Source organism: Poeciliopsis prolifica, unplaced genomic scaffold (genome assembly GCF_027474105.1).
Source record: "Poeciliopsis prolifica strain line A6 unplaced genomic scaffold, Auburn_PproV2 SCAFFOLD002, whole genome shotgun sequence".
In the NCBI taxonomy this organism is placed as follows: Eukaryota; Metazoa; Chordata; class Actinopteri; order Cyprinodontiformes; family Poeciliidae; genus Poeciliopsis; species Poeciliopsis prolifica.
Window position 1 is genome coordinate 9,533,088 of NW_026562377.1, and position 13,054 is coordinate 9,546,141.

The following is a 13,054-nucleotide window of genomic DNA, read 5'->3' on the forward strand; positions in this document are numbered from 1 at the left end:
CGGACGGCGGTGTGGCTTCAGAATAGCATGTATGTTTACAGAGTCATTCAATCTCATCCTCGACGTGTCGGGTTTCTCAGTCTCCATGTCAATGTTCCTCTTCCATCTTCATTAAAATTATTTAGAAAATCACAGCAAACAAGATGACAAGCATTTAGTTCAAAAATGTTTATTTTTCACCAGCCCCTTAGTTAAAAAGGTTTAAAATACACTGGCCTGCAAAAAGTGCCTGGTGTCCTGTAACAACCACAAACTTTTTTGTACTTTACTTAAAATTATTTAAAAAAAAACTGACAACAATAATATGCATTAAAAATGTTCTCACTTTTAACACAAAAAATCCAAGCTTTATATTTCACTCTTTTTAATATGATATCAATAGTAAATCCATCATGCAAAAGTGGGAATATTATAAGACAACTGCAAATATGTCAAGACATGAATGTTCACCGAAACTGACAAGGAGATCAATAATTAGAGAAGCAGTCAGAAGGTCCATGGTATCTTTGGAGGAGCTGCAGAGGTACTTAGCTAATGTGGGAGGATATTTAATACTTGTGCACTCTACAAAGGGATTTAGTGACCAGAAAAAAAGTTAGATAATAATTAACAGGGTTTTTCTTTTTGGGGTTTTTTTTGTGTTGTTTTTTTTAGTGTTGCATATGTGGAAAATGTTATTTGTGGATTAAAACTGTTAAAAGGTAGTTTACACATGCAAACTACCTTTAAATCAACCTTGCTTTGCAGATGGTTTTTGTTGTTGTTTGTTTTATAAAATGACAGGCAATTTGAACTGAGTCAATGGGAAAATGGATGGAATAAGCTGTAATCATGGAAGAAAACTGGTTAGCGGCAGCAAAAAACTTGAGGCTCATCTTCCAGTTGGACGATGTCTTAAACATTCAGCCAGAGCTACAGAGCTGCACGTGTTAGAATTGCCTTGTAAATGTCCAGATCTAAATCCTTTTGAGGATTTAAAAACTGATGTCTTGTCTAAATGAGGTAAAACTAGTTTTCAAGAAAAAATAGGCAGCTCTACCAGTTTTTTAAAGCTGGTAGAGGTGCTGTAACATGACAAAATGTTTGAAAAGAAAAAGTTGAAAGGGTATGAATACTGTTGCAAGATCAGATGAAATCATCTTAAATTTTGTGGTATTTTTCTCATCCTGTCTCGGTTTGAGTTTGCTGACTTCAGATCTCCGATCTCCTCAGATGCCGGTGTGTTCCTACTTTTTGAAGGGCATCTGTAACAACAGTGACTGTCCCTACAGCCACGTTTATGTGTCCCGTAAAGCTGAAGTGTGTGATGACTTTGTCAAAGGCTACTGTCCAGAAGGAGAGAAGGTAAAAACTCTTTATATTGACAAAAATGTCACAAGTTTTTGATAATGACTATTTGACAAAATTGTGTGATCTTTTTTGCCCCGATTTATTGATAACCACATGACACAAAGGAGTCCTGGTGTGCCAAATAAGACTGATTATAAAAATATCCATAGGTCATAGTTTTTGTAAAGCTCGGTTTTGGCTGAAGATATTCTTGCATACACATTTTATGAAATTTTATATTTTTGCTTAAATTTTTGTTTTCATCAAGTGATAACTGGTGCAAACGTTGTTGTTGATGTTGTTGTTTTTTCCAAGTCATGTTAAATTAAGTAGTGAAGTTAATTGCATATTCAGATTTTCAAATTTTCTTGACATCCGATTGTATGATATTGCGTTACTTCAGAGTTCTTCCTTTAAGCTGTGCTCTTCACATGAACATGCAGGTTTATTGTGTAACATGTATAAGGTTCCACTGAAGTTAAACTGAGGCTTAGGTAAACAAGTGGTTTGGTAACCAACACGCTCTCAACACACACACACATACATGTACACGCAGACACACTGGCAGCAACAGCTGCAGGGGTGCTGGTCCATAATGGCATGACTGTAGTGTCTGAGTGACATATTGAGGGCCTGATGGGTAACAGAAAGCCACTTACACATAACTCGAGATGCTCATGCCGTCCCTCACACACTCTCTCTCATACCCACATACACAGCATCCCCCTGTCCTTCTCAAACATCCCCTCTGCTCCTCCCCCTCCTGAGCTTTTACCTCACTTTGTCTCCCTCTTCTGTCTTCCCTCACTGCTCATCTTTGAGTGTGAAACAGATGCTTTTTCACACTGTCAGGCCTCATTTAAATGGTGCGTGGGGAAATGAGGGTATAGAAAACAAAAGGGATATTAATATTTATTCTATTAGCTGAAGTGCTTAGCTCTGTGATTTTCCCCTGTGTGTGTTTGTGCCTGAGTGCTTCTGTGTGTGTGTTTACGGAGCGCTTCGCTGTGAGCCACTGGGGGCTGCATGATGGATAGCAGGCAGTAATTATAGATGGGAAAACTGCTGAGGATGGCACTCTGATCCGGGCAGGCAGACACTGCAGCAGCTCAGGGGTTAAGTCTGCTCTTCGGCTTCATACCTTCTCCCCCTCCGTCTTTTTCATCCTGCCTCATTCTGGCTTTGTCTCATCCTCCATGGTGACCAGATCTCCCTAAACTCTCTTCTGCAATGATTTGACTTTTACTTTACAGTTTCTGAGGTTTTCTCATGTGGTCCCCTTAATTCAAGCTTTGTTTTGCCAAATTTCTTTCTGTTAAGATGGTTGGAAACAGGAGTTATTGATTACATCAGATCAGGTGTCACTCACCACTCTCAGGTTGTTTAGTTTATATTTGATTTTAAACAATTGATATAAATCATTTAATAGTCTTTAAAAGAGATCTCTGACATGCTTTTTATAGTACAGAGTCAGCAGAATAATGTTTTTTGCACTTTTCCTCCAACCAGAGTAAAATGAGTAAAAGAGCTTTGTATTTTTTTTCTAAGTACAATGCAGCCTGAAAGCATTCAGTGCTTCACTCTTTTCAGATTTTGTTGGTTTTCACTTTTTCTAAAATTGATTTGAGTTTCAGAATAAGTCTAAGCAAAGTGAAACGGTGTGTTTTATGCTTTGTGTTTTGCTGAAACATTAAAAATAACTAGTTTATAAGTATTTACACCCATTGCTTTAACTCTCAAAATCAAGCACATCTCAATCTTGTTTTCAATGATCATCATCCAGATGTTTTTGTCACTTGTTTAGAGTCCATTTCTGCTAAATGCAGAACTAATTTATCTGTTCTCAGAGTCTATGTTGGAGTAGAAGTAAAACAATGAAGTCTAAGCAATTATCTGTAGTGTTTTGAAATCTGATTGTTTTAAAGCACAATTATGCTCTGTGTGCCCATAAATCCCTGTAGTTTCCATTATTTGGAAATGTAAGAAGTTTGGAAATCCTCCCTGGATCTGGCTGCCCAATCAGGCTGATTACTCAGGGAAGAAGAGCCTTGGTCAGAGAAATGATCATGAAGCCAAATGTCACTAAGGCAGAGCTTCAAAGTTAAGGAAGTTGGAAACCAGTCCAGAAGGTTGGCCATTAATACATTACATCAATCATGTTCTAAAGATGAATCTTAAAGAGTAGGTATTATGGAAAATTTACTTTTTTGAGCTTGTTATTCCCTCATCAAACACATGCCTGTCGTCTTACTTAGATTTTTGAGAAATCCTTTAATCTCTTCTGACAGCCATTCAGGGGTGCCTTAATGCTTACTCATGCAAATCATTTTCCCTGTTTACCCAAACTCCACCTGGAAGCTGCAGTCTCCACATGGCGCAAACTTAAGGTAACACAGGTACCTGACTGTGTTATAAAATGGCACTATGTGCCTGTGAAATACACACCCCTCACCCTCTTTAATAACATAAAAGAATATCATATAAAGATTTATCTGTTTGCATAATTTGTTAAAAGTAATAATAGTATAGATTTATTACAGACAATCAATAGGCATGTACATATATTTTAAGTTGTTTTCCCAGAAAATTAGAATTTTACATGAGCTTAATAAAAAAGAGATTTTTAACGCAGAAATATTTACCTACTAAAAGATATGTACATGTACTGTACTGAAGATGCACTTAGTACTTGGCCAGGGCTTTTCTTTTTGCATGAATTACTACTACATTACTGCAGCGTGGCATAGGCATAGAGGTGATCAGTCAGTGGCTCTGCTGGTATGTGTGGGAAGGCCAGGTTGCTCTGAAAGCCGCTTTCAGCTCGAATGCAGTCTGTCATATTGCTCTTGACAATGCTACATATTTCACTACTTTCAGCTTTCAGGTACAGGACAGCAATGGATCAACCCTAAGATGTCATCATGCTCAGAACTGGTGGAAGTTCTAACGGGCTTGTTATTGTATCAATGTTATCTTAACTGAGTTTAAAGGGAGCATTTTGTAATTGGCAGCTAAATCCATTAAGAATACTAAATTAAACCGCATGCTGCCCAGTGTTTGATATCCTTTGAAAGTGCAGTAAAACCGAAGCTGAGTTTCACTTTTGGCAGCAGTACTGCACAACAGTTTTTCTTTCTGTTCTCTGCTCTGACACGTCGACTACATCAAACATGGATTCATTTCAATGAATTTAAACGATGCTACTTTGACTCTGATCACAGCCTGCGGTGCAGTGACACAATGAACCCCCATTTTTCTGTGTTTCACTTTTGTAGATGTGATAATGTATCAATCTGAGCTCATTTATTGTTCCAGCTACTCTGGATGAACAGCCCTCAATGAGTGTTGGCTAAATGCCTGAGTTGTAAATGCATGTGAGGTCCCTTTTTTATTTTACTGTCTTCGCCATCTCTCAACCTCCCTCCTTCTCGTTTTCTGCCTTGCTTCTATCACTCCCTCTCTCTTTTCTTTAGCGAATGTGCTGACTCTTCCTGGTTTTGGCCCAGCAGAGAGCCCTCTAATAGGCCCCAGAGACATCCCAGCATTCCTTAAATCAAGTGGAAAATTGTTAACTTGGTGTGGAATAAAGATGTTCTGTTCACTTTAGCTTTTTTCCTCCCATTTCCTCCGTCCCCCTTGCTCTGTCTTTTTATGAAAATGAAGATGTATGGAGCTGTGGATAGTGGACTAAGACACTTTCCGTTTGTCATGCTGCTTCAGGTTTAACCCATCACAGTCCCCCACACAAAAAGAAATCTTTTTCTTTTTTTGTTTAGGCATCTGAAACCTTATTAAAAACCTGGATAATGATTCCACATTTAAAAATCCCAGATTACAATGAAAGCAACAGTGCCTCACTTGTTGGTATCCTTTTTATTAAAGCTGCTTTTCTTCTGGAGCAGCTTTGACCAGTTCTGCCCCAGTCAGACTCATCTCCATGAGCAGATCTTTCCATTTTTTGTATTCACTTCAGGCATAGCATAGTCGTGCCATTGCACACAGCGGATTTGATTGACAGGAGACTGGATTTGTTGTTTGGTCAGTGATTTACGTGACTGCAAACTACAATAACATTTCAACCACCACAGTGGACCGGCAGACATGCCATCGGCGCTCAGAGAACTATACTTGTGACTGCGCGTAATTGTGAGTTTAATCATGAGCAGCACCAGGAACACGTGTCAACTTTAGGAGCGGAATGATGCGATTTAACAGCTTTGTAACGATTAGGTATCTCTGGAGAACATATGACTGTTTTAGTACTTTCAACTCAACATTGTAAGACATTATTCTTAACGGGGCTTTTTTTGTTGTTGTTTGGTTTTTTTGCTGGTAAAAGGAAGGTTTTAGCTAACAACATAAATATGAAGCCAGGTTTTTTCTGGAGGTCAATTACAATAATGCAGGTTATTGTTGAAATATTTTTTTTATTATTCCAATAGATTCCTGGGGGAGCCATTGTGTTTTATCTGTATATCTCCTTTCTCCCATCTCAACTCTCAGTCAGTGGAGACAGGTGGCTATTCAGAGGTTGAGATGGCAGAAAAAAGACACAAATAAAACACAGTAGCTCCCCCAGGAGACCGTGGGAAGAAAGCAAAAAATAATGTAAAATGGCAGTTATTACAACCTTAATAACTCCAAAAGAAAAATAAGCTTTCAGCTAAAATCTGCACCATCGTGATTTCTGCTGTTAATATTTTATAATGAGAGCCACACAGTAGATCTGATTACATGTTTGTAATTCAAATTTACATTAAAAAAAGAAAAATCTAAGGATTTTGAAATGTATTTTATGTTTCAGAGTAAATAGGTATAATTTTAATTGTTTTTTTTAGCCTACCAAAAATAAACAAAGTTTACATCCTTGAATTTTCACATTAAAAAAAAAACTCTTTGTGGCATGACATATCAGTCCTGCAGCTACAATGTTTCAGCAGCTGATGCTCATTTCAAGATTTGGTTGCACAGATCTGCGATTGGCTGAGAAGTTTGCAACCATATACCTCTTCCGTTAGGTCTACTACAATATCACCAGTACGTTTTTAAAATTATTTATAGAAAAGTCTTTAGCCAAAGCCATAAAATGATTCGCAACATCTGAGCCTTCAGTGGGTTCAGTAGTGACGTCTGAACCAAACAGAGCATGATTATCATCTCTGACACCTGCAGCAGCAATGATTTGTTTAGTGAAATGTTGAGTCAAAACCACAGGCCTATAAGATGATCCGGAGAAACATTTGACAGCGAACTGATCCGCGGCCGCCCTGTCTCCCAGAGGGGGGCAAAAACATGGGTGTGAGGGTGGTGAGAGGGGCTCTGATAGCAGTCCTGGGGCCCCCCAAACTCTCCAGAGGGAGTGGACCCAGAGTCCACAATGTTCCTGGAAAATCGATCTCTCCCCTACACACACAGGCACACACACGCACTGTGCAGCCTGCACTCCGAAGTGAATATAATTAGCTTCTCTGACAGGTGGGAGGGATCAGATCTCGTGGAGAATGAAGCTACCAATTTACACCCGTATTACACACTCGGACACACTCAGTTGCAAACATGTGTGTGAACCCTCTTACTCATATGCACAGCCCTTTTCTGAACGGTATTAAAATACACCATTTTTTTCTCCATATACCTTTTAAAGATAGTGTGACGTAAACCAGTTAACTACCAATTAAATTGTTTTTGCGTCAATGTATTTGAACATTTAATATCCACATAATTTTACGAGGACGTGATTAATCTTTGAAGAACACAATCAAAATGTTGATTAATATGAAGAAAAAAATAGTTCAGATTTAAACTTAAATTGATTTGAAGCCTCTATTTTTTTTTTTTTTTGTTGGACCAACACTCCACTGCAGACACAATGAACTATTCAACCCATTGATTTATTTAGTAATTGTTAAATTTGTATCATTTGTCACGTTGTCTTCCTGTCTCATCCCTCTACAATGTGACCTCATAACAACAGATCCTGCTGAGTCACAAACAAATCGGTTGTTCACTCCTAAGGGTCAAGCAAACTAAGATGCTGTTTAGAGTATCCAAATGATCAATGGACTCCTTTTTAATACTTGCATTTTATCATAGTTAAAAAACTAAAAACATTTTATTTGTTAATTGACAATAATTTTTGAGTTTATGGTTCTAGTATAAATTAATTAAACATTTTTAATTGTTTAAAATTTAGTCTCAGTATTTAAAGGAATTGGCTGGTTTTTACTGTAAAAGTGCAAACTTGTTTTTTTTTTTAATTTTCACATATTTACAGTCTCCCATGAGTTTAATATTTTCTGTGTGTTTCAGCTTGGTTTGTTCACAAATACATCTCATCAAACTGACCATTATCCGTGATTGCTTTTAAGCTCAGCCAGTTAAACTCGGCCTCTTCTCCCAGATTCCTCCAGATCTGTATTAAAACGCTGTTAGTGTTGCTAATGTTCTTAACAGGAAAACCCTCCCAAAATCAGATGCTGCTTTAGAACCTATACAACTTTGGGCCAACTCTGCTAAAAAAAAAAAATGAAACACTTTTCAATGCTGTGTCTCAATTAAGTTTAGTGTTGATGTGAGAAGATGTGTTCATTTCCTTACATTGAACCTGGTCAGTAGGAAGAATGTTTAAAATAAAAGTCTGCCAATGCCTGCTTTTTTTATTCATGAGGTTCAGATACACTGATCATGTTTTGTAGCAAAGCCATAAATCATTTGACATGACGCTAAATAAAAGTGACTGTGTGGGAAGGTGACATGTTGCTGAATTGTGATTGATATTACATCCAAATTATTTTAACCTCATTTTAAATTTGGCTAAATATTTTTTTAATAAACAACTTGCACAAGAAGCTTCCATAGGAAAATAAATTTGCAAATCAGGTGTTGTCCAAGGCACTCCCTTTGCAACCTCTGGAGAGTTTCATTATAGCTACAGCAGTCAATGTAAAAAGAAAGTCACTCTCCTTTACCTCGTAAATTTAAACTAGCTTTGCTAAGTTCTGAAAAATAAACAGTTGAATGTTTCTGAGGGCAAAGAAAATTGCTAACTTTGAGTGTATCTTTGATCATTAGTGTAAGAAGAAACACACTCTGGTGTGTCCAGACTTCTCTAAGACTGGCTCCTGTCCACGAGGCTCTCGCTGCAAACTGCAGCACCGCCAGCGGGTCAAGCGCAGCGCCAGCAGCACTTCCACCATTCCAGTCAAGAAAAGTCGCTCTAAAGAACCTATGAAGAGGTTAGAAAGGCATCTTAAACCTAACCCTTCACAATAATTGTGCTCTTTAATGTGGCCTCTGCAAATATATTTATCTTTCTTTTAGGCCCCATCTTTCCGTTGTCATGCCGGAGAACACTCAGGCAGCTCCAGGAACACCTATTGCGGGTCCTCTGGCTCTACCATCCTTCATCTCTCTGTCCAGCTCCCCAGAGGAGGCAGATGCACCGGATTCACCTCAGGCTAACGCAACACAAGTCAAAGGTATTAACCCTCCCAACTTCTTAAATGGTGCAGAAAAACAGTCACACAGAATGGTCATAAAAAATCTTAAATAGCTGCTGCAGCTATGGACACCTGGATATTTAATATCCATTTTAAGCTCACCGTCAGAGTTAAGCTGGGTATCAGAGGGTGTTTGAGAAACTGTTGACTGTTTGGGAGAAACATTAAAGCTAAAGCAGAACTGGACACTGGACTAGCAGTAGTCCAAAACATTACATGTCTGAAGAAATTGAAGTCCTGTGAGAAACTGAGACTACGTCCACCTTTGTAGAGTGGACAGATTTGGAGGTTTTAAGTCAAAATCTCAACATTCACTCATTTTTGTTAAGTGCTTGCATATAAGAGTCTTCAACAGTTTCATATGTGATGTTTTATAAGAAATGTTATGTGTATCTACAGTCTACTCCAGCCAGTGACACTGGAGGAACGCTGCAAATCCAAATCATCCTGTTATTTTATGCGATGGAGGAAGTGGTTATGTGATTGAGCTGCAAACAGATAATGATGATCAGAGTCAGATAACAGAGTGTGATGGAGGTAATAATATTTAGCTTTTGGACTTGACCGAGGCTCGGCTCGTCTCTCTGTTGACAGATTTGACAGATAGAGGATTAGGGTAGAGGCCTCTTCGGCCCAATCACGCTTACTCCCTCCCCCCTCTTTCACCAGGATCTAACTGTCCACCTGCTGAAGGCACACACCCACATGTACATGCAGTTTAGTCTGAGAGGAGCTATTACTTTATTACTTTGATTTAATAAACTCATAAATGCTTGTAACATGAGAGGAACCCAGAAGAAACTAACCCATACATGAAGATAAAGTCCAGCTCTGATTGGTCAGTTGTGCCAGCCTACTCGAACTCTGTCTTTACTTCTCAACTCTACTTATTTTAACAAGGTTTTAAATGGAAACAGAGTTCAACATTTACCCCTGGTCTTATTTTCCTCTCTTCTCTCCAAAAGCAATTAACAAAAAAAATGTATGTGAAAATTTTGATGTTTCAAAAGACCTCTTGAATTTAAAACAATATGTTCGACATGTTTTAGCAGTTACTGTAGTCCAAATCCTTTGTTTCTTGGCTGCTGCTTGGAACCTCAAAGCTTTTATTTCTGCCACATCTTTGTTTCTGCTGTCCACTCTTTTATCTTCTTTTTAGCCACAACTTTCTTCTTTCCTCTGTATGCTTTGAACCACTGTCATCATAAAAAAAACTCAGCTCTTTTCATCCTAATTGTACTGATGGAGGAAGGCTCTCCTCCAACATTTTCGATGCCTGTTAGTGTCCATCAACCTCTTAATGTGGTCAAGTTATCTTGTTCATTATCAGAAAAACGCTTGATGCTTTCACCTCTGTGCTTGACTGTGGGAATAGTTCTCCTTTTCTAAACATGGTGGGTTGACTTTTTGCTTTTGATCTCATCTGACCAAAGGAGGAGTATAAAGCATATACAAACCAAAACAAACTTATTGATTATGAAAGTTAATTTATCTTCTGATCCATGTAGATCCATCACCGGGGACATGACCTCTGTAAGTGCGTAAATAGAGGGAAACTGAACCGCTCTCTTTTTTTTTAAGGTGCTTCACTTCTCGTCCAAAAGGACTCTAGTTCTTATCATGGGTTTAGAGTATCAGGTTTCTGTTAACCCCCTTTTTAAAACACAGTAGTTGAGGTTTATTGCAGACACAGAGCAGCAATTTTCTGCTTGTCCCTCCATTCCTGCAGACCAGCTGCTTTAAGCTCTTAAGTATTACTAATGACTGTGTGCTCCCTGAGTAACACACTGCACCACCCAAAGCCTCATTAAAGGTGGAACTTGGCCAACGAAGCCGCTCTTCACTTTGCATAAACGAGCTCAGGCGTGATGTATCGCTGCACGCTCCTCCGTCCATCGCCGCTATTCCGCTCTCTTCTTCATTTACTCATCAGTTGAGACATCATTGCTCAATGTTTCAGCAGCATCTAATGCGAACTAGATTAGAGGCGGTTACACAATACAGCATTTCATTTTTACGAAAGCTCCTTCTCTCATTACTGTTTCCTGTTACTACTTTTCCTCCACAGAGAGAAAGCTGCAGATCAAACCCCGACTGAGAGACCAGAGAGACTGAAGCTGGAAATATCTGACTAACCTGAGATTTTTGAGCCCCAGTCTTTTTTGAGTCCCTTTCACTCAGGGCCCAAAAATTTTATCTTCTTTGTGTATAGACATATTTTTCATTAATAAATGTTTGTAGTCGAAGTTTTTTGCCCCTCGGTGTATGTTTTAAATAAAGGGAAATAAAACATTGAACTTCAGCCTCATGCTCCTTCCTAGATGTTTCTGTGGTAGTGTTAATGGTTGGTGCTCTGTGGGTTTCTGCTGCGAGCGTCACATGAGCCGAGCCAGTTTGTGAAAACTTTCATCGGTGAGGTGGTGACAGAAGCAGCCGGCACGGAGGAGACACATGAGTGCAGAGTGACTTCACCCTCGGCCGGCTGCAGGGGGTACTCGCTGCAGACTGGAATCTGTCTCTCTTCTGCCTCATGTGTTAAAATTACAGTTATATTCCAGACATACACAGCAGTCGCGCATTTCCATCAACGCCGAAGCCCCATTCAGCCTGGATTAACATATCACACTCTACACAGCATCTTAAACGTTACAAAACTAAACAGATGTTCTAAAACTGGTGGTTAACATGTTCCCAAATAGCAAAGAATGCAGAGTTGGCTTGTTCTGTAGTTACAAAAGAAACATAAATCTTGTTAGAGTTAACTTTATAAAGACTTTAAAGTTTGAATTCTTCTGTGCAAAATGTAATTAAAAATCCAACTTTTCCTCCTGTCTTAGAAAAACTATGAAAAGTAAAACATCTACAGGTACACTTTCACTGATGTCAAAATGTGAAGAGGTGAAACATTATTTCCTCTTAATTTTTCACTTATTTGGAGCTGATATGGGCAGAACAAACATATTATCTCAGGTTATTTATGATGTCTTTTGGTATTAATTTTGAGAAGAACTAAGGTGCTGATTGCTACTGAAATCTGTTTGTTTAGTACTATAGTTGTTTTGGAAGAAGTGGGTCGCTAAATGCCCTGTTTAGATATGATCGCAATCATAGACAATTTAATTAAAAAAGTACAATTTGCTGACTTAAAATCAGAGTGTCGACTCCTTATCGCAAGGCCTTGAATTGCATGTTGTTTATCTAAAATTTGGCAAGAAAAATTTTGTTGGAGACTTGTTGCTGTGTTTGAGTTCATTGTCCTGGTGATGGTCCAGTTTGAGCAAGCTTCACCTGTCAGAAAAATGACCTCACATTAGACTGTAGGTTACTTTCCAAGAGGATTTCATGGGCCTCTCAATGGCAGCAAGGCATGTGACTGTGAAATAAATCCACATCATCACCCCTCACCCACCACCATGTTTGACAGTTGGGATGAGGTCTTAACAAACATATGCATCTTAACAAACCTGCATCATTCTGCAATGTTCATCTTAGAGAATGTATTCTTCAGTCATTTTAGCAAAACATATTTTTGAGTGTATTTGTGGCTATGTTTTCATGAATTTTAATATTTAACATGCTAAATGTGGCCTGTAGAGTCTTAGAAGGAACTTTTTTTTCTGATAAACTCCCCACGTCTGTTATGAACGACTCTACAAGTCGTTTGTGGTGCTAATCCTTTGCAACTTAGACAGATATTAAGATTTTTTTTTTCCCCTTCCACCTTGTGAATTTGAGTCAGCATACCATCCTAGATGCCACGTCCGGGATTTAAAAGGTTATCAATAACCTAAACAATGCACTCCCAAGCATTTTTGTAGCTGAAAACTTATCGCATTTGTGGTAATTTCACAGTTCAGTGTGACAATGATCAGCTTAACAGCACAAATGTTCTTTTTTGGCTTGTCGTTTAGGCTGTTTAAGAATGATGCAAGACTGCGGCAAGCACTGAGCCAGGTAAAATCTGGATTGTCATCTTTAAGACAGCTGACTGGGAAAACTTTTGTTCTTGAACCGGTTGTCACACACTTAAAACCATGTTGAATCCTTTCTGACAGGATGGAGTCGTGTATCCCTGCCTTTGTATGCATGGGTGCGTGTGTGTGTGTGTGTGTGTCACTTTTAGCCTGTTTCTTTCTCAGATGTATCGACAGCAGCAAGCAGAGATGGAAAGCTCGACATGTTCCTTAGAAAAGGCAGGAGACAGGGAGCCATCACTCTTCTCTCCT

The 13,054-nt window shown here is 38.7% G+C and overlaps 1 protein-coding gene across 2 annotated transcripts in view; it reads left to right on the forward strand.

The window, feature by feature from the left end:
* Positions 1–11,074, forward strand: part of zc3h3 (zinc finger CCCH-type containing 3) — a 56,528-nt gene extending 45,454 nt beyond the window's left edge. Inside the window, exons 9-12 of one of the 2 annotated variants that reach the window (XM_055051658.1) lie at positions 1,213–1,344; positions 8,401–8,564; positions 8,650–8,807; positions 10,897–11,074. In XM_055051658.1, the coding sequence (XP_054907633.1) occupies positions 1,213–1,344; positions 8,401–8,564; positions 8,650–8,807; positions 10,897–10,943 (501 nt within the window). In that variant the 3' untranslated portion in view covers positions 10,944–11,074. The other variant, XM_055051667.1, reaches the window with a different exon arrangement.
* The last annotated feature ends 1,980 nt before the right edge of the window (positions 11,075–13,054 follow it).